The sequence below is a fragment of the Suncus etruscus genome, chromosome 18, assembly GCF_024139225.1.
Source record: "Suncus etruscus isolate mSunEtr1 chromosome 18, mSunEtr1.pri.cur, whole genome shotgun sequence".
In the NCBI taxonomy this organism is placed as follows: domain Eukaryota; kingdom Metazoa; phylum Chordata; class Mammalia; order Eulipotyphla; family Soricidae; genus Suncus; species Suncus etruscus.
In genome coordinates this window covers 3,241,837-3,262,105 of record NC_064865.1, presented here as the reverse complement: position 1 = coordinate 3,262,105, position 20,269 = coordinate 3,241,837, and the positions used below count along the sequence as shown (strand labels likewise).

Genomic DNA, 20,269 nt, shown 5'->3' with positions numbered 1-20,269 from the left:
TTTCTACCAGACTTCTCACCACCTAGGTCCTGGTCTCTGGTAAAAAGTCTGTACCTCTCTTCTGTGCACCCATATAAAGTAGAATAGAAGGGGACGGTCAATGATCCCAGCCCAGAGAAGCGAGTATTTCATTAAATGGCTCTATTCTGATTTTTGGGTAAAAACCTCCATCATTTGGTAGCTTAAAAGAACAACAATCAGGGCCCGGAGAGATAGCACAGCGGTGTTTGCCTTGCAAGCAGCCGATCCAGGACCAAAGGTGGTTGGTTCGAATCCCGGTGTCCCATATGGTCCCCCGTGCCTGCCAGGAGCTATTTCTGAGCAGACAGCCAGGAATAACCCCTGAGCACCGTCGGGTGTGGCCCAAACACCAAAAAAAAAAAAAAAAAAAAAAAAAAAAAAAAGAACAACAATCATACAATGGTTCACAACTGCACATTTGCACAAGGGATGGCATTTCTCGACTTGCTGTGCTGTTGGCTAAAGTGGTTCACTGGAGACTGGAGAGTCCAAAACTCTTTCATGTGTCAGAACATCTGGGAGCCCCCTAAGATGTGCTCCCCCCGCCCCGGCTGGTAATTGGGCTTCCTCAGAGCATGGCAAAAACTGAAACGACTCTTACGGTCACACCCAAAAGACCCAGAACCTCTCTTCTGTTCATTCTCTTCATCAGCGCAGGTCCTATGAGCAGCCCAAACTCAAGAGAGAAAAAGCTGACTCTTCCTGATAGAGAAGGAGTTGGTGGACATGGAGATGAGGACTGCAAGCAGCCATGTTTGTATGCAACCCCTGCCTCACCGTAATACACATCACCAGTCCAGAATCACCCAGCCTTGTAAGGGAGAGGAGTGGGCTGGCAGTTTTCTTTGAGAAACACTTTCCCCCAAAGACCTCTGAGGGCTGTTAACAAACTAGATCCCTCCTCAGGAAAAAGGGGGAAGGGTTCCCCAGAACTGTATGGGGAAGGGGCACTGGGTACCACCAGGGGGAAACGTGCAAGGTTGGAGGGGCAGCGAGTCTCACCAAGAAGCAATGAGCAGGTTCAGGCTGGCAGGGGTGGTGGGCATGATTGGCACTTCCCTGGCCTTGAGGAAGACTTAAGAAATGGGTATCTGGCTATGATTCAATATGGGGGGAGGGGGTTCAGCATGATCACATTCACTCTCCTTTCTTTGCTCCGTGGTCTATTTACAGACTGTTGCTCTCTTCCAAAGCTGCGTGTTGCAATCACTTTCGTACTTAGGTTTTGGGTCTCTCACTGCCGAGCCCCAGCCCCTGGAGACAGCCCTGCCTTGCCCTGCCACATTGGGGAGAATCTGGATCTCGGTCCAGGTTTGGCCACCACCACATCCTCCCCCTGTCCCACTTTTCCTCGGCCTGTTTGTATTCAGTCTAGACAATTCATTTTCATTTGTTGACGTTCTGCCCTAGCCTGAGGCAGCCTGGAGTGGTAGAAAGAGCACTAGAGTTGGAGTCAGGAAAGCTGGTTTAAATTCTGGTTTGGCCGTGATCGGCTTCCTAAATGCAGACAAGTTGTTGTTCACCCTCTCAAACCCCTCGACTCTTCGACTGCCAAGAAGAAATGTTAAGGCCCACCTCCGTTGTGGCTAAAAGGAGATGGTTCCATGAAGAGATCTGTCCCTCACCCCAACCATGGGCATTGAACTTCCTTCTCTGCTCAAGGCCCTACCTGCCAGAGGGCCCTTCTCCCCTTCTCACCCACTGAAGATGGGGTAAAACCCTCAGCAGGGACAAATCTCAGGCTCAACTATGCCTGTCACTTAGTCTCTATTGAGCATGTTCTCTGTTACAGCACTATGGAAGAACTAGAGACAGTATGAATAAAATGGCCCTCCTTGGGCTGTAAATCTTAGAGTTCTGATGTGATATCCAAAATGGTTCCACCAGCCACTGACAGGTTTGCGCCGAAGATGCAACAGCTCCCAAACCAAGCTCTCAACCACAAGAACAAAATAAACTGCAAAACTGAAGATTTTGCAGAAAGTAAAAGTCAGGTCATCCACGGAATTCTCTCTGAATTTGATGCCAGAGTGCTACTTTAGATAGAGTGGGGTAACATAATAAAACTTGTTAATGACGGACCAGAGAGATAGTACATGGACTAAAGCACCTGATTCCTGGCTCCACATAGTCTCCTGAGCACAGAAACAGAAGTGATTCCTGGTCCCTGAGTTAGTAGGAAGCCCTGAGCACTGCTAAGTATGTTTGTTTGTTTGTTTTGGTACCACGTCCAGCAGCATTCAGAGGTTAATTCTAGCTCTTTGCTCAGAAATCACTCCTGGCAGTCTCAAGGGACCATATGGGATGCCGAGGATTGAACACAGGCCTGCTGCATGCAAGGCAACACAATACCCACTGTGCTATTGCTGTCCTCCCCCTTTTTTTTTTGGTTTTTGGGCCACACCCAGTGGCACTCAGGGGTTACTCCTGGCTCTTCACCCAGAAGTCACTGCTGGCAGGCTTGAGGGACCATTTGGGATGCCAGGGATCAAACCCGGTTCTGTCCTGGGTCAGCCATGTGCAAGGTAAATGCCCTACCACTGGCCCTTCCCCCAACCTTTTAAAATAGACTCAACCTGATGGAAGTTGATACCAGTGGTGAGGTTGATGTTGAAATATTTTATGCCTAAAACTCAATTATTAATAACTTTGTCAACCATGGCTCTTTAAGTAAAAAATTATGTATAAATAAAATAAACAGATTCAACCTAAAAAGCGTTTTGAAATTGATTTCACTTGTTTCCTTTTACCTGTTGAAATCTGGTTCCAGGAAGGTGCTTAATTACATACATAGTTCACATCACAGTCCAGTGAGCCCGTCTAGAACCCTCCTAGGGTGAATGAGAGATATGGGGTGTGAGGGACAGAACAGTGGAAAGAGGAAGTCCAGTAGAGGGTGGAGAAGGGGACCGGAAGCCTTGCTGAGAAGGTAGCAGGACTAGAAGGTCAAAGGCTACCTGCTACCACATCAGGGGCAAGGAAGTATTCCCACAGCCCTGCTGAAGGAGCTCTGGGTGGATGAGGGACTGAAGCCATTGTGCTGAGCTGGTGGGTCAGTCACAGAGTCCGAGAGGCAGCAGAAAGCTGGATGGCCCAGGGCCTTTTAAGGCCACTGCACGGACTTTGGCTTTTTCTCTATAGAGTTTGAGCCAAAAGGTGACATGAGTTGGCTCCACTGTCCACAGGCTGGACCTGGTCAGTGTGGAAGCTGCAGTAAATATCCAAGTGCTGTGACAAAAGTGCCTCCTCACAGCACCTTAAGGGCAGATTCAGTTGACACTGAGTGAGGTGGTAGGCGGAAAGTGCTAGAAAAGGAGAACTTTATAGACTAAAAGCTCCATGAGGACAGGGAATCTGCCTCCCATTGGTAGGCTCTCCAATCCGTGAAGCAAGTCAGCCTCTACTCCCTTCACTGGCCTAAGGGCCTACCGTTCACACTGTCCCTGACTAACAGCCCCCCATGACTTCTTCCCTGACAGGGAGGTGCCACAGACTCCCCCAATCTCTGTCCAGCATCCACCTCACACCAAGTTCCCACCTGAGTGCTCATTCATGTCCCTGAGCCCTGTAATGGTCACTGAGACTTCTACCCTCCCTGTTCTGTTCTCTCTTCCCCCTTCCACAAGAGGCAGACTAGAGGTGATGCGAATGAGCTAGAGGAATGGCTCCACACTCCACTATTCCCAAACTGGGCTAAACACCAGTGAATTTAATCTATTAGTGGCTCTACATTAGTTTGGTCCTAAGGGACCACAACTATGGTTTGGTTTGGTTTGGGTTGGGTTGGGTTGGGTTGGGTTGGGTTGGGTTGGATTGGGTTGGGTTGGGTTTGGTTTGGGTTTGGTTTGAGGTCCTTACCTGGAGGTGCTCAGTGTTTACTACTGCCTCTATACTTAAAGATCATTGGATCTATCTATGCTTAAGGATCACTTCTGGTGGTGCTCAGGGGACCATCTGAAGTACCAGGATTGACAGGCAGACAGCCATATACAAGGCAAGTGCTTTACCTGCTACACTATCTCAGGCCATCATTGTGTCTTATGGAGAACCCTTGCCTTAGCAGGGTGGCTGACCCTGTTAAGACAGAAGGAACCCAAGAGGATATGGATTTGGAAGCATTGCTCCTAAAGGCAGAGACTGCTTTTCTCTACCCTGGGGTGCCAGGGAGCCTCTGTGGCAAGGCGGGTGAAATGAAGTTCCTCTCAATAGCAACCAGAGCTGTGGATCTCTTGTTGAGGTTCAAAGAACCCAAGACCACTAGGAAAAACAAATGAAACCCTGGAGTCAGGGGCCCCTGGGGGCACCCCCTTCTCAATCTCAGGCTGTGGCAGTCAACAAGGTCCTACAGCCAAACCCAGCCCTCTCCACCCTGTCCCCTGGGCAGCAGGCACACACCAACTTCTGCCTGAACCCTGGGGCAAGCCTGGATCATGTGGTTCCTGAAGGCCACACAACTCCCTTCCCAGGAGCTATCACCATCTTCCCCTTTCCTCCAGGTTCTCCTGGGACCAGCCTCACAAGAATGAAAGGACAGTGGCCCTGAGCACAAGCACACCTGCATTCCTCCTACTGGGATTCCCCAGAGATGGGAGAGGGGATGGAAGGGAAGCCTGTGACAAGGAGTCGATGGAGAAGGCGAGACCAGGAAGGAGCTTTGAGATCAGAATTAAATTCTTTAATACAAAATGCTTTTTAAGATATATCTGTATTTCTTTGCTGTTGTTTAAAAATAAATATGTACTACAGAATATCTCGAAAACTGCACTAGAGACAAAGATGTGATGTTAATATCTTCCCCCCCCCACAATTATTACGGATAAACAGTAGCACCAATAAATAAATGATAACAAATATTAAAATTAAAAAAGGAGAGAGATTTAGTATGTAGAGTTCTCTATTTTTTTCTGGTTTGTTTTTACATATAAAAAACAGAATAGCAATGTCTATTTATCAGAATCACATATATACACAAACATATATATATTTATATATATATATATACAAACACAAGTTGCCAAATATATATATATAGTATGTAGATGTATATTGAAACCTTATTTCGAAGGAATGTGTGGCGGGGAACTGGGGCAAAGGGGAGGGCAGAGCTGAGTGTTAGTTAGCAAATTAAATATCTGTTCAGGACAAGCTAGTGGCTGTCGCCGATCAGAGATCGATTGAAACATGAATTTCATACACAGAGACCAGTACAAATAAGAGAGAGCAGAAAAAGAGCGAGAGAGAGATACATCTCATAAATAGTTGAAATTAAATATTAACCAAGAATACTGAAAAAACCCTACTCTTTAATTAAATTAACTGTTTTAATTTCTAATTAAAAAGGGATATTAAATAAGTACCATATATAAAACACTTTCTCTTTTCTCTGCCTCCGTGAAGGCAAGCGGGTGCCTCGCCTCGGTGCCACGGGAAAGGTGGGGAGGGGTTGGGAAGGGGGAGGACTAACCACTCACACACGTAGCCAGGTCTCCTGTGGGGGGGACAGAACTAGTGGCTTCAATGGTCTGAGAACAGTGGGACCTCCTGGGCTGCCCCAGGAAGGGGAGGAGGGAGAAGGCCCGGGCAAAGGCCTCCCAAGCCCCCCCAAACCCCAGTGTCTCTCTCCACCGGGACAACTGTCCGTCAGCAGCTTCCTGGGCCTCTGAGAAGCAGAAGAGCAGGTGAAGGCCGCCCACGTTCCTGAATCTTCCAGGCACAGCCCCTGGGTGCAAGACGCTCATGCAGAATGTGCAGGGGATCCCCCGAGCATAGAAGAGTCCCGAAGCTCCCCAAACTCCCGGCCAGGGTCAGCATCCTTTTCCTGCACCTTCCATCTTTCTGTCCATTGGACTCAGGGCCAGAGGCTCAGAGCCAGGCCTAGGTTTGTCACATGTTCCCCATAGTGGGACAAATTTGCCCCCAGGTCCTGGCCTCACGTGCTCTGGGCAGGGAAAAGAACCCAGTGCTCCCAAGTCTTTCCTCCCGGCCTCCACCCTGTCGGGGTCTGCGTAGGGACAGTCCCTTCCTCACGCAAGTCCACAGCAGTCAAATACATCCAGTGAAGACACCAATAACATTACAATGTTAATTTAAAAAAAAAGAATATATATATTTTATATATGTATAAAATATATATATATTTATTTTTATATATATATATGAGATATATATATATATATAAACGTAGGTATGTGGGTGGGTGTGTCTACAGGAATCCCAGAAATAAAACTTTCTAATCTTCCGGGCTCGGTGATTTAGCAGCAAGAAAAATAAAATGGCAATCCACTTCCAAGAGAAACCGTGCTGGGTCACCCGCCCGGGAATGTTTCTGCCGGAGTCTCGGCTCCAGCCCCAAAGTGCTCTGCGCAGCCTCGTCATCCTTCATTTCCGTTTCTGGATTTAGGGTTGTTCTGGCGATGGTCATGGTGGGGTGGTTGGTGGTGGCAGCGGTATGGTTCTGTCAGGCTTTCTGAGTCTGTCTTTCCTGGTCAGAGTCAAGTTTCCCGCAACCCTCAGGGAGGCTCCTTCGTCTAGCCCGGCTCACCGCCTCGGCTTGTCACATCTGTGGGGAACAAGAGACAGGCGGGATCAGGGGGGTACCAGGAGAGTGAGTGGGGCCAGAAAGTACCCCCTGCAGGCACAGGTGAGGAGGGCAGACAGGGAAAACAGGGTCCCATCTCAGGGCATAGGAGAAAGGCACCCCCCAGTCCAACCCATCACCGTGCCCAGGGATCCCTGGTTGCCCACTTGTATTATCTAGTAGAGACACGACAAGCACGTCGGACAGTTGACAAAACAACATGCGAACATGGACCAAAGAAACCAGTCCTGACAGACACTGACGTGCTGCTGATGGGTGTCCAGAGGTGACCAGGAAAGGATTCCAGAAAAGGGACCCTTTCCGAATCATCTTCTGGATTATTTGCACTGCCAAGGCCTCTCCCAAGTCAGGCGGCAGCCTCGGCCTTCCAATGAGTCTTCAAAGGACAGAGGAGGGAGCCAGGCCCTCAAAATGAGAGGCTGGTGGGAGGGGAACCTAGGAAGGGGGCTCAGACCAGGCAGGTGAGAAACATATCCTGGCAGCAACTATCCCTTAGCCATGCTGCCCTTTTTCCTTCCACACACAAGCTGTCCAGCTAAGGCACAAGGGCCTGATGGTATGGAGGGGAGAGAGACCTCCAGGCTTCTACCCTCCTACCTGCAGGATCAGGTGTGGAAACAGTCCAGCTGTGGGATTCTCCACACATAATCCCTAAAACAGCAAATCCCTTATTTTCCCATGGTTCCCCAAGGACCCCTATTCCAGGGAGTTAGGCAAGCCTCCAGTCCAACCATTGGCATGTACTTCCTACCTGTACATACTGCCAGGACAGACAGACCCCTCTCTACTTGGTCCCCCAGCATGCCTGAACACTCCCACACCTTCAAAACATGGACAGGGGGCAACCTGGACTAGTGGGGTTTTGTAGTGCACCATTGGGAGCACAAGCATCAAGCCTGGGGAATGTCTGAAAGCCCGGCCATGCACCGAGCCTGTCCACCACCTACCAGGATCCTGGATTCAGCCTGGTGTACCCTCCCTTGAGTCCCACTTTTTGGATGAGGGCAAGGTGATAAGTTCAGGAAGCTCTTAGTCTACACCTGGTCTTGGCCCCACCTATCCTAGAGCATCTGGAAATAGGGGCCTGCTTGGGGCTGTTGGCCTAACTTCTGGAGAGTTAGTGCCCCTCAGTCTCCTCCCTGTGCAAGAAAGGCTCCTCTGTATCCTCAGAACCAACAACCAGAGCCGGGGCCCTCTGAGACCCCTGTCTGTGGGGAGGTCTCACTCCCTGCCCCCCTGGAGAGACACAGCAGGGACAAGAAGCCCAGTAGGCACATTTGGGAAGGTGCCCAAACATCAGGAGGGGTCTTGGTACAAGTAGCAACAAAGGAGCGACAATATCAGGAACAACAGCCACAGCAAGCAGGACCACAGGACAGAACACAGCTTGCGTCCACACCACCACATGAAGTCATGTTGACTGCCCCAGGCAGGCAAACAGGGTCCCTGCACAGGGCCTCGGAGACGAATGGTCAGTCACCAGGCAGGCAGCTAGAAGCCGGAAGCAGCTGGCCCTGGCAGGTGCTCTTGCTTGCCCTCTCTTGCTCTTCCCCCCATCTCTGTGTGATGCCCCTCTCTGTCTCACTCGCCCTCTGGGAACCAACCTGCAAGTACGTTCGTTTAACTCAAGCTGCCTCGCCTTGCAACGCGAGTCTGTGTTTTTGCAGGAACATTTACACGTCTGCGGATCTTGTACAAACAAATGCTTTCTCCGCTCTGAGCAAGGCCCACAGGGACTGCAAAAAGGCAAAAGGAAAGACATCTAAGCTAGAGCATCAGCAGAGAGAGAGAGAGAGAGAAAAAAAAAAACATGCAACACCATCTAAGGTCTTTGCAGCCTCACCCCGAACCTGGCTCATTGGCCCCCGCCTCCTTCCACGCCTGGGAAGGACACCAGTGCTACAGCGGAAGGCAGAGAGAGCGGCGGAAAGAGGCAGCGCGGGCAGGCGACCTGGCCGCTGGGCGAGCGGACTCAGGCGAGCGGCGGAGAGTGCAAGTGGGGCCACCAAGGGCCAGGCTGCACCCCAACAGTCGGGCCAAGGGGGCCCTGACAACTCATGCCCTGCAAGAGCACACTTGGACTCTCCACCTGTGAGGATAGCAATCGGGGTTCAAGGTCACCTCGTCTCTGTCCCAGGGCTCCTCACAGCAGGAACCCACCCAGGTCCCGCTCCGTGTCTAGGGCAACCTCTGAGTCCCAGGTAGAGGTTACCCGCTGATGGTTGGGCTGAACACACAGGGTTCCAGTCCAGAGACCCCAAGTCCACCTCAAGTTACGCCCATCTTTTCATTCAGTCAACAAGTCACCTCAGGTCATCACACCCCTTCTCGGCACCTGCTGGCCCTGTTAGCCCCCCTCCACAGGTGTGGGAAGAAGCCAAGAGCAGAGGGAACCAGCTGGATTAGGAGACTCCGGGCTGACATGGGCTTTGCCAGTGAGTGTCTAGTGGGTGAGAGAAAGGCAGTGCCCAGCCAAGCCACAGGGCCCTCCCTGCACCATCCGGGCCCGCTCTGCCTCCCTCCCTCCCGGGCCCACCCAGCCCTGGGCCAGCACGGCCGCTGATCTCCCCGGTGGTGCCATTAGTAGGGTAAGAGTGAGACACTGTGGCCAAGGGGAGGCCGGGCAGGACAGGGGGTGACGGGGTTACAGGGTCCTTCAGGTGGGAGTCTGAGGGGGGTCAGGGAGACTCCGGGGCACCGAGCAGCTGTGGGCACCACGTACACGCTCCAGGATTTATACCGGGATTTCTTGCGCTTTCTTTTTTGCCCCTTTCCCTTTCCTCGAACTGATTTTCTGGAAAAAAAAAAAAAAACAAACACAGAGACAGACAGAGAGAGCAAGAGGGAAGGGGAAGGCCAGAGAGGAGTGGAGAGGGCACCGGTGGGCACTGAACAGGCTGCCGGAAGGGAGTGCTTGCAAGGAGGCTGCAGGGGTGCCACAGGCTGGGTGGGAGGGGAGGGAGCCTCATCCTATCAGTTTCCCACAAAGCAGGGGCTGGGTGCAGGGTGAGGGGCCCAGCATCTCTACGCTTGCAACACCAGGGCCCTGGCAAGTGGCAAAGGACCACAGGCAGCCTCTGTGCCAGAGACAGGGCCGAGGCAACTGCCCTGAAGGTCAGAGGCTATAAACGAGAGGCTGAAGACTGTGGAAGCAGGTCTGAGGCCTGACTGCCTGAGGAAGAGGGTGTGGGCTTCTCAGGGCTTTTATTTACAGGCCAAGTACAAGACTATGAGGGACTGTCCAGGGGATGGGCCTGAGCGCACACCAGTTGGGGCTAAGAAACAACAGAGGCAGTGGGAGCTGCCATACACCCAAAGGCAGCATATGGAAAGTGCCAGTCAGCCCGGACATAACCTGGATTGCAAGGTGGTACCAGTTATTATCCTCAGAGCCACATATATCCAGGCACACAAGGGTGGGATGGGAGTTAAGGGGGCTTGGAGAGCCCTGGGCAGGGTTTTTTTTCTGCCCATCTATCAAAGCCTGCTACCCAATCTCCCTCCCAACCATCTTCCAAGAGAGCCCCTCCGTTTTCACTGTGGGCAAAGCAGATGTTTAGGGAATGCACAGAGGCAGGCTGAAGCCTCTCCCCCTGAGAGAACCAGGGCTTTCTCCATCAGCCCAAGAGAGGGTCTCTCATGAATTCCTCCACGAGGGAAGAAATAGGCAAGAAGGGATGAGGGGCAAGCCTGTGCCTAGGGAGAAAGCAGTGGAAGGAGGAAGCCTGCATATTCACACACTGCACTCACTCACACACACACACACACACTTCACTCTTCCAATGATCCCCTGACAGCCATGCAATACTGCAAATCGAGGACCCAGGAAAGAAGCTGAGGTTCAAGTTTGAGGCATCTGTGTCCCCAGAGTAGGGGGAAGTGGGTAGACAGATGGGATGAGGGGAGAGGGAAGGGCACTGGTGCTCTCTCTGTCTCTGCTTCCCTACAAGCTCATTCTCCACCCTGTCCACTGCTCATCCTGTCTTACAGGCCCATTGCCCCGGACTCTGCTGGCCCTGCCTGACCCCAACCCTCCATGCTGAACAACCGGAAACCTCCACAAATGGCCAACATTCACGCATTTCCCAGTCATGAGACCTGAGAGTCACTGACCAGCCTCGCTGCTCAAGGCAAAGGCACTACAGGAGCCTTTCCTGCACCCATACACTGCCAGTACATCTCCTCCAACCCGTGGCCATGGCCTCATGGCCACTCGCTTCCTCTCCTGCCGTGAGTGATGAGGGACAGGGAGTCAGTGTCCACAGGGCCCCCCAAGCACACCAAAGACACAAGCCCTAGTCTAGAATGATGACTGGAGACCTAGAGATCTCTTCCCAAGAATGCGCTGGACTCCAAGGGTATGTTGGGTCACTCCTAGTCTCTTCGGGAATCCTGGAGAATGCTGCCACCGCAAGACCTTAGAGATCGTTCCCTTGACCCAGTGAAACCATCAGACCTTCTGACAGAGGAAACCAAGAGCCCCCCTAAAAACAAGACAACCGGTCAAGGAGTGGAAGAAGAGCTGGAATCATGGTGACTTACTTTTCTTGCCTTGCTCGATCTTTCTTTGGTCTGCAGAGGGAGAGAGAAAAGAACACAACAGAGAGAGGTTCAGAAAGTGATGACGAATGAGGTCAACGAAAACAACTGGTGGGACTCAGGCTTCCTCTCTTTGCAGAGAATCACCCTTCACCCTTAGAATAAGGTGACAAGGGCCGTTTTCTGATTGTGTCTGTTTTAAAGACAGGGAAGCAGGCGCACTGCTATGAAATTTAAATGCCCACGGTTTCACCGATGGCAGAGGGCAAAACGGGCCGAGCTAGGCGGTGGTCTCCATGCGGACTCAGAGCAGAGGCCGGTGGCTAGAGCGATGCACGCTCACCTGCATTCACATTTGCTGTGCTGGAGGAAGCTCATCTCTCCTATGTGCTGGCTTTGGTGAGGTTTGATCCTCATAATCTACAAGGCAAGGAAGCAGACAACAGCAATTAGTGACCCAGCCAGCCAAGCCCAGAAGGGGCACCCCTGTGGCTTAGCCCCTTGGCACTGGGGTCCTACAGAGCAGGGATCTGGGGGCAGGTAGGGGAGACCAGGAGCTCTCGGCAGACAGAGCCCCAGGCCTACCCTAGCTCCCCCAATCCCGCCGACCTCAGAGAGGTCCTGCTCCCTTGGAGGGCAGGCAGGACTGTGATGGGTTGGCAAGGCTGGGAATTCAGGTCCTGAATTATTGCCACGCCTCGTCCCACCCCGCCTTTCATCCCCTGTAGGCCTCACTCTGACCCTGGGGGCCTCAGAGCTTCCCCCACCACCCTGCCCAGGCTGAGCTGTGCCTGTGCCTGTGCCTGACACCACCATGGGCAGCACCAAACCACCAGCTTTAAAACTCTTCACAGCTCAGGTGCTTCCGGCTTCCTGGACGGAGCCCAAAGGAGGGAGGGTCCTCCAGGAGAGGAAGAATGGGGGGGCATCTACCCTCAGAGCCTGGGCAACATAGCAGGGTAGGAATCACAGGCCCTATCTCCTCCAGAGGGAGGGTCGTGGATAGGTGCACACACACCCGGCCCCTCGGGGAAGGAAGAGCCAGCAAGGGAGAGAGAGAGAGGGAGAGCAGTTCAGAAAAGCATGAGGGAGGCCCGGTGCCCCAAATCTCCTGCCCCCCACCAGCCCTGGCACTGCAGAAGCACACCTGCATGGTGATGTTGAACTCCTCGGTGGGCACACACTCGAGACCCTCATCATTGCAACAGCCCCCACAGCGCATCAGCGGCACACAGGACGGCTTGAAGATGTACTCAATCTCGTCGGGGTACTCCTGGAAGATGTCCACCAGGGTCTCGATGGGCCGGCAGTAGCTGCGCTGGTAGACATCCATGAACTTCACCACTGCGTGGGGGAAGTGAGAGGTGAGCCCCTGGGGTCCTGCCCTGACAGCTACCAGACAGGCACAGGGGTCTGGGAGAAAGGGAAAGCCTTCCCCCATTCTAGCTCAAAGTTTGCCAGCTGTGGCTGGAGCCCTTTCCTACATCAGCCCCAACCAACCACCCACAAAGGTCCATGGTTTCTTCTCAGGCCAGTCTCAGACTCCAGGAGCCATCGCCAGGCCTAGCAGAGTCTTGGCCATGCTTGATGCTGCTGGACAGCATGAGCAAATGCCTGTGAGGAAAGCCTCAGCTCCCGCTGGAAGGGGGAACAACCAAACAACCAGCCTTGCTATCCACTGTCCCGGGATCTCCCTGCAGCTATCGCTGCGACACCACCCCAACATGGCCCCTAGCCCTCCATAAGTATAAAAGTACAAAGTCCATTTTGCCCCTGCCATGGCCTTCACTCCATTGCTGGCCGCCCTGTGCAATCAGAAGAAAAGTAGAATACCTGCCAAACAGAGTTCCCAAACCTGGGCAGCACATGGGATCGGGAAGAGAGGGGTGGACCTGCCTGGAATCAGCAGGTGGAAGTGGGTGGACACCTGAGGCAGGCCAGGCCACCCAGAACCCCGCCCAGGCCAGCAAACTGCCTGCATCATGGAAAACACACTGGGGCTGGCTCTCGGTGTTTCCCCGAAGCAGAGCTGGAGGGAAACCAGGATAAAGACAGCTTCCCCACTGGCCACGGAGCTGGGGGGCACTGGAGCATGAAGGGGTAATTCTGGGCCACAGGGGCGGGGCCCTTGAGAAAAAAAAATAAACTCTGGACTCCAGAGTGACAACTTCAGAAGGTCGCCTGGCAGCCACTACTACCCCCCAGCAGGCCTATTCCTGAACTGTCTCTTTCTGTGAAGGAGGGTCCCAAGGGCCAGGGGTGCAGCTGAGAGGCTGGGTCTGGGGTTCTGGCTGAGCTTGGTGTGACCTTGGGCCAGTCCCTCCTTCTCCAGGCAGCAGCTACACGGCCTCTGTGCCAGTGGGCTGAGCAGATCTCTAATGACCATGAGAGCGAGGCTGGCACTGGGATGGGGAGGTGTGTGTCTTGCTGCTGCCAGTCCCACATCAAGCGGTCCCAGCCCAGCGCAGGGCACCCCACGCAGCCTGCAGCTCCCCCAGACTGCAAGTAAACCTCCCTTTGCTCCTCCTTCCAAAAGTGTACAAGCAGACGAGACCCCTGTGTGTGTGTGTGTGTGTGTGTGTGTGTGTGTGTGTGTGTGTGTGTGTGTGTGTGTGTGTGTGATTGTAAGCGTGTGTGTAAAGGGGGTGGTGTTGAAGAGATTTGGGGGATAAAAAGGAATCATGGAGAAGGCCACAGGTGAGAACCAAAAACCAAAAAGGTGAATACTGGGGGTCCCAAGTGCTTGAGCCTGGCATCACCCAGGTCTCCACAAGCTCCTGCTTAGACAAGGCCCCAAATCCCCCTCTCCCTCCTGAAAAGCTCCCCGAGTCAGGGAACTCAAGTCGCTCCGGGGCAGTGATTAGTCAAGAAGAGGATTCACTGAACTCTCTTGACCAGAATCTCAGTCCTGCTTGGGGACAGAGGTGGCAGGGCTTGGAGAGACCCTGGGAGGGAAGGGCCAGCACAGCAGATAGCAGAAGCCGCAAAAAAGCTCCCTGGACACCCCCACCCAAGACCTGGGAGGGAGGGGCCAGGGCCCCTTTACCTAATAGCCACCTACCCCGGTGGCTGCTCCCACTTTTAAACGGACCTGAACCAGACACCTAGACCTCAAGGCTTCCGGGGTCGTATTATTTCCACAAGACCACCTTTTTCTCCAGCAAACAAAGACCACTTGTCTGCCACTAGCAGACCGCAGAGATGACAGGGAGGCTGAGAGGGTGGGTGCACTGAGATGCGGGGAAGGGGGCTGTCAGTCAGTGGTCAGTCATGGGGGAGCCAAGAATGAAGAACTGCTACACCAGAAGGTGACCAACCCCAGACCACAGTGAAGACACCTCAGGGGCCTTCCCTCCTCCCAGGGGGTGGGGTGTGTTACGGGGGACCTTGTGAGACAGTTCTGCCCAGGGCCACCTCCAAGGAGGGGAGATCTGGGGCATCCCTAGAGACCTGGGAGGCTCAGGCAGTCCCCAACACAGCGGAACAAAAGGCAGCCGGCCTGGCTGGGCAGGGGCGGGGCGGCGAACAACCAACCCTCTCCCTCTGCTGGACTGGGAGGGAAGTTCCGGTACCTGGAGCCCTTCCAGCAGGAGGGCTTTTTCTTGCTACTCCCCAAGAACACACACTGGGGGGCATAGGAAGCCTATGGGTCCTCGGCACCCAGCTCTCTGGGCAGCAAAGGTCATAGCCCCGGTCCCCAAGTGGGACCAGGTGTGTAGCAAATGACCTGGGAGAGCCATTCTGTCCTGGGACTGGGAGAGGGGGGACCCGATATGGGACACCTGCCCCTCCCCCACCCCTGCTCCCCTCGGGCATCTGGGATCCTTGGTGGCTGCCTGGAGCTGGCTCTCCACATCCCCTCCCAAAGAACTCACTGGCAAGAGTCAAAGAAAAAGGGCTCCAAGTGCTATTTCTAGCAGGGGCACCTCCAGAACAGAAGAGTGACCTCATGGGCTCCCCTTTTTCTTTCTGGACTCTTGGATGCACCCCCCTGGTCCCCCTCCCTGCAGACCTGAAAAGGAATCGGTCCTCCTGAGCCCTCCCCTGAGGGGCTCAGGGACCCCCATCCCAGAACCTGGAGGAAGGGAGGGAGGGAGCAAGGGAGCACTCACCTTCGTGGGGTTTCTGCTCTCCCTCCTCTGTCATGGGCGCAGCCTGGGACCACTAAGGACAAAACAAAGAGACAGGCATGGGCTAGGGCCGGCCACCGGCTCTCCTCCCGGCCTCACTCCCAGCCCACAGCCCTGGCTTCTCCAAGTGGAACAGGACCCACTGGCGCAACCCCCAAAACACAGACAGCACCTCAACTGCTCCGAGCTCTGAAGCTAAGGAAGATAAAGACAGACAATACGGGTGAGCTGTGTCAGGGAAGAAAGCTGGGGAGACTACCCAGACCTGGTCCTATCTGGGCCCCTTCCCCTCAAGGCCCTCCCGTCCCTGCCTAATGTGGCCCATCTCTAAGCTGAGAAAAGCAAAGTCTCTCTCTGCCTGGAGTCCCCGCTCCGGGCCTGGTCCGGCTGGGGTAAGTATTAAGGTCAAACGGGAGGACAGATTTGGACTGGGGCAGGAGGAAAGACTGGGGGCGAGAAAAACAGCATGGTGACCTTCTGCTGACATGACAAATACCCAGTGAGTTGGTGCTGGGGGGCGGGGGCTGCCAGGGACCCAAGGGCACCCACTTTCCCTCCCCCAGCACACTTTCCCATTCAGCAAACCCACAGGTTGCCGAAAGGGTGGGTGAGAGCCCTGAGTTATATGTGGAAGGGGGAACCCCACTTCTCCCCCAGCCCAAGTCTCCCCCGTGCCCAAATAATTTCTTTCCAAAGCACTGAGACTCAAGTTCCACCTTATTCCCCAGATTCCCCTTCCCAGACTGAGGGGGGACTCCTCGTCCCCTCTCACCTGGACACCTTCCTAAAGGCAAACCCACCTCCCTTCCCCTGTGAGGCTCTCCTACCTTCACCACTGCCCAGCCCATAGGGGGCCCTCTGCACCACCTATGAGGAGGTGCTCCCCACCCACTGGCTTCCGTACCCCCCACCCCCTCATTCCTCCTCTCCCCAGGAGTCCTGAAGGTCACCAAGCCCAACCATGTGGACCTGACATGGGGAAACCCTCCTGCGCCTCCAGTTCCGCCCAGCCCTTTGCTCCCCTTTCTCCAAAACCAAAACCCTGGGAGGCAGATCTGCACTGTAGCTCCCTCAGCAAAGACCCTGGTGAGAGAAGTCTCAAGGTCTGTCTGCCTCTCCTTCTCTCACACACACACACACACACACACCCACCAGGGTTCCCTGGATTCGGGCCCCCCACTGTGCCCCCAGGGCCAAGGTCACATAACTGTTTCCAGCCGGGATCCCAGCAGGGTCGCCTCTCATTGCAGCCCCCTGGGGACCCAAGACTCGGGACCCAAGACTGTCTCCCTGTGCCCTCCACTCCTTTGGGCTCCTGGGAAGAACCGGACAGAAACTTTATGGCCCCTCCAAAGCCAGGGGGTACCAGGAGGGGCAGCTACAGAAGGAGGGGCCTGGTGCCCTTCTCTGGGGGCCTCTGAAGGTCACACAGTGGCCAGGCCGCTGTTCCTCCCCTCCCCCTGCAACTTGGAGGCTTAGCGCCAAGGCCTTTGTGCCAGGGTCTGAGAAACTGGTGGCAGTGGGAGCCCCAGACACCCTTTTTCTTCCTGCCCCTCTCTCTCCAAGGGGACAGCAGGCAGCTGGAAGGTGTTGGGGAGAGCCAGTGCGTGTGGGTGTGGGGGGTTGGGGGGCTGTGCGAAGCGAGTTGGGTGGGCAACTTTGGAGTTCCCAAAAAGACACCTGCTAGTGCTGCTGGGCTGGGAGCTCCTCGGGGAGAAGGCCGTCTGTCCCAGCTGTCCGGCTCACGGCTTGGCTCAGACCCCCACCACCACCCCCAAATCAAAAGTCTAAAGGGGGGTAAGATAAGGCACCCCTTCCACCCACCCTGTCCACCCCTAGAAAAGCTCTGGACACAGCGCTGGCCTCGAAAGAAAGGGGGAGGGGAGGAAAAGCGACTGTCACCAAGTCTGGACTTTTGGGGACCAAGTCTCCCTGTCTCCACAAAGCCCACCCCTTACACTGGGCCCTGGCACGCTGACCTCTAAATCTAGACAGTGCTTCTTGAACTCTGGGGTGGCAGAAAAGATAGGTAGGTGTTAAAGTAAGGGGTGGCAGTGTAGGGGGTCCACGTCCACTCCGCAAGGGCAAGTGAGGGGCCGGGGAGGGGGCGCTCGGAAATTCCTCCTAGGAGCGCAGCAGGGACTGGACTTGGAGGGTGCCCCATCTGGCCAGCCAGGGGGTACTAGTGGGGGGGGGGGGGGCTCTCCGAGGCCAGTGCCGGGGCTACCCCGCGAGGTCACCTTCCCTTCCCGCGAAGGGCGCGGGGGAGGGGCGCCCCGCTCTCCGTCCCGGGCTCCCCGCGGCCGGCCCTCCGCGGCTCCGGGAACACGCGGCCGGCCAGGCCCGGGCTGATGTAATCGGCTCCCTGCGCTGCGCTGCGCCGCGCTGCGCCGCGCGCGCCCGGCCAGCCAGGCGGGGGAGGGCGGGCACGGAGCGGGACCGGCCTGGGGGTGGCGGCGCAGGTGGAGAGAGAGAGACGGAGACGGGGGTCCCCCAAAACTTTTCCCCAACTCGGCAGCGCTGACAGCGAGCCCCCCGCGCGCCCCACCGGCGCCAAACCCAACCCGCGCCACGCGCCGCGCGCAACGCGCCGCGCTCCGATCAGCCTCGGCGCAAAGGTCCGGGCACCCCCTAGGCCAGCTGGGGCGCGTTGGGGGGACCCCACGGCCCGGAGCAAACTTCAGCCGGCCCAGCCCAGCCCCCTCGGCCTCCTCCTCCTTCTCCTCCTCCTCTGGGCCAGGGACTCGTACGTGCGGGGACTCCGTCCGGCCACCGGGTGGGCCGGGCCCGCGTGGGCGGCGCGGCGCGGCGTGGCGCGACGAGACTCGGGCCCGGCACCCTCCTGCCCAGCACTATCTCCACCGCGCCCCCAGATCCCCGCGAGGCACTCCCCACGCCCGGCCGTCGCGGACACGCGTGGGGGACCCCACGCGCGTTCGTGTCCACGCGTGGGCGCGCGGGCTCACCTTGGCGTGGTGCAGATACAGCAGCAAGGCGAGGCTCCAATGCACCCAGGAGAGCAGAAAGTTCATGGTTTCGGAGGCCCGGCCGGGGCCCGCGCGGGGCGCGCTCCCTCTCCGGCTGCGGCTCTGGCTGCGGGGCGGCCCGCTGTCTCCTTCTGCGCCTCCCGGAGCCGAGGCCCGGGCCGGGGCCTGGAGCGCGGGTGGAGCACGGTCTGCAAAGTGGGCCGGCTCAGCCGTCCATGAGCCCGGCGTCCTGGGCTCCCGCGCCGCTTCCTCCTCCTCCTCCTCCTCCTCCTCTTCTCCCTCCTCTCCTTCTCCCTGCTCCGCCGGCGGCGGCTCCTCGCGGCCCGACCGAGCGCCGCTGCCGCTGGCCCCGGCTCCGCTCGGCTCGGCCGCCTCGGCGCGGACCACGGCTCCTCCGGCGCGGGAACAGCCCAGAAGTTGCGCGAAAAGTTTCAGGGCGCCGCTGCGAGCCCCGATCCCCTCCACCGCGTCCGCAGGCGGCCCGGCCCGGGTGGCGGTGGGCGCTGCTGCCGCTGCTGCCGCTGCTGCTGCTGCTGCTGCTGCAACTGCTGCTGTTGCTGCTTCTGCGGGCCGGTGGCGGGAGGCGGTGTCCGTGTGTCCGTCCGTCTGTCGGTCTTTCCGTCTGCGAGCGGGTCAGAGTCAGGATCCCGAAACGGGGTGCAGAAGGCGGTCACCCCCAAAAGCAGGTCCCCCGCGTCGTGCCGCGTCGCGTCGCGTCGCGTCGCGTCGTGTCGGCCGGGTCTTGCTCGGTCGCTGTCTGGCTCTCCGGCGCGCGCGCTCTGACCCGTTCTTCTCTCTCTCTCTCTCTCTCTTTTTCTTTCTCTCTTCCTCGACTTCTCTCTCTCTCTCTCTCTCTCTCTTCTCTTTCTTCTCTTTTGGCCGGCCTCCCTCCGAAATCCCCAAGTTCTTCGGGAGAGTCAAGGAGTCAAAAATCTCCAACCACTACCACCTCCCCAAAAAAAAGAAAGAAAAAAGAAAGAAAAAAAAAAAAACGAACCGGTCCGGTTGGAACGGGGAATCTGGGGGGTGGGGGAAAGTGGGTGCAAGCCCGAATTAATTTAGCAAAACGAGAAAGACGATTCTTTTTTTCTATCTAGAGCTAGAAATGTCTAAGGAAAAGAATAATTGAAAAAAAATAATAATAATAAAGCGAAAGAGAGAGAGAGAGCTAGATCAATGGATAAATGGATTTCAGATTCCAGGGCCAAGTCCCCCCCGCACCGCTGGTCTGTCTGTCTGTCTGTCTGTCTGTCGATCTGTCTGTCTGTCTTGTCCGTCCGTCCGTCCGTCCGTCCGCCGGTGCCTCCCCTCGAGCGACTGTGACTCCTCGACACCCCAGCCCGCCGGCTCCACTCGGCCCCCCGCGCCGCGGCCTCCTCGCAGCCCGGCTGCCCCCAAGCCTCTGCGGCCGCTCGCCCGCTCGCCCGCCGCCTAGAAAAAAGGGCCTCCCACGCCACGCCCACGCCGCGGCCCGGACACGCCCGCGGCACGCCTCCCGGGGTGGGGCCTGCTCGCCCGGCTCAGGTTCGCCCCGCAGCCGGCCAGCCCCCGGGGCACCCCCCAAAGCGAAGGCAGGCCTGCCCGGGCCCCAGGCAGGCCCAGCGGGACCCCGCCTGGCACAGGATGCGCTGCGCCCAGCCTGGGTCCTCTCCCCACGCGCGACCATTTGGGGGGGATACAGCAGAAGGAGGTGCTGCAAAGCTGTCCCCTCTCCATGGCTTGGCAAGGAAGGAATACAGTGAAGAGGGTGGGCAGAGAGAGAGGGACAGAGGGACAGAGGGATCTATTAGGAATCCTGGGGTGACCCCTTGCCTTGGATCTTCTTCCCCCCACCTTTCCTAGAATCGCAGTCTCACACGCGCGCGCGCGGAGACGCTTACACGCATGCACACGCACACACACAGACACACACACACACACACACACACACACACACAATCACCCTGATTAGGCTCTGCCAAGTTCACCAGCTCCCCTGTGGTGGCCGAGCGCCC

The 20,269-nt window shown here is 56.3% G+C and overlaps 1 protein-coding gene across 1 annotated transcript; it reads right to left on the bottom strand.

The window, feature by feature from the left end:
• Window positions 1–4,670: 4,670 nt before the first annotated feature.
• VEGFA (vascular endothelial growth factor A) lies at window positions 4,671–19,941 on the bottom strand. The gene is made up of 9 exons (XM_049765213.1): window positions 19,629–19,941; window positions 18,255–18,787; window positions 15,271–15,322; window positions 12,306–12,502; window positions 11,502–11,578; window positions 11,162–11,191; window positions 9,342–9,413; window positions 8,224–8,355; window positions 4,671–6,580 (listed from the first exon to the last, which is right to left on the bottom strand). The coding sequence occupies exons 1-9, from the start codon at window positions 19,939–19,941 to the stop codon at window positions 6,559–6,561; spliced, it is 1,428 nt and encodes a 475-aa protein (XP_049621170.1). The 3' UTR covers window positions 4,671–6,558.
• Between the last annotated feature and the right edge of the window lie 328 nt (window positions 19,942–20,269).

Coding starts and splice junctions, on each gene's coding strand:
- VEGFA (XM_049765213.1), bottom strand. CDS start 19,941: ATGGTCGCGCGTGGGGAGAGGACCCAGGCTGGGCGCAGCGCATCCTGT. Junction 15,323..18,254: donor TGTATCTGCACCACGCCAAG/GTGAGCCCGCGC, acceptor TTTTGTCCTTAG/TGGTCCCAGGCTGCGCCCAT. Junction 9,414..11,161: donor GATCGAGCAAGGCAAGAAAA/GTAAGTCACCAT, acceptor TTTTTTTTCCAG/AAAATCAGTTCGAGGAAAGG.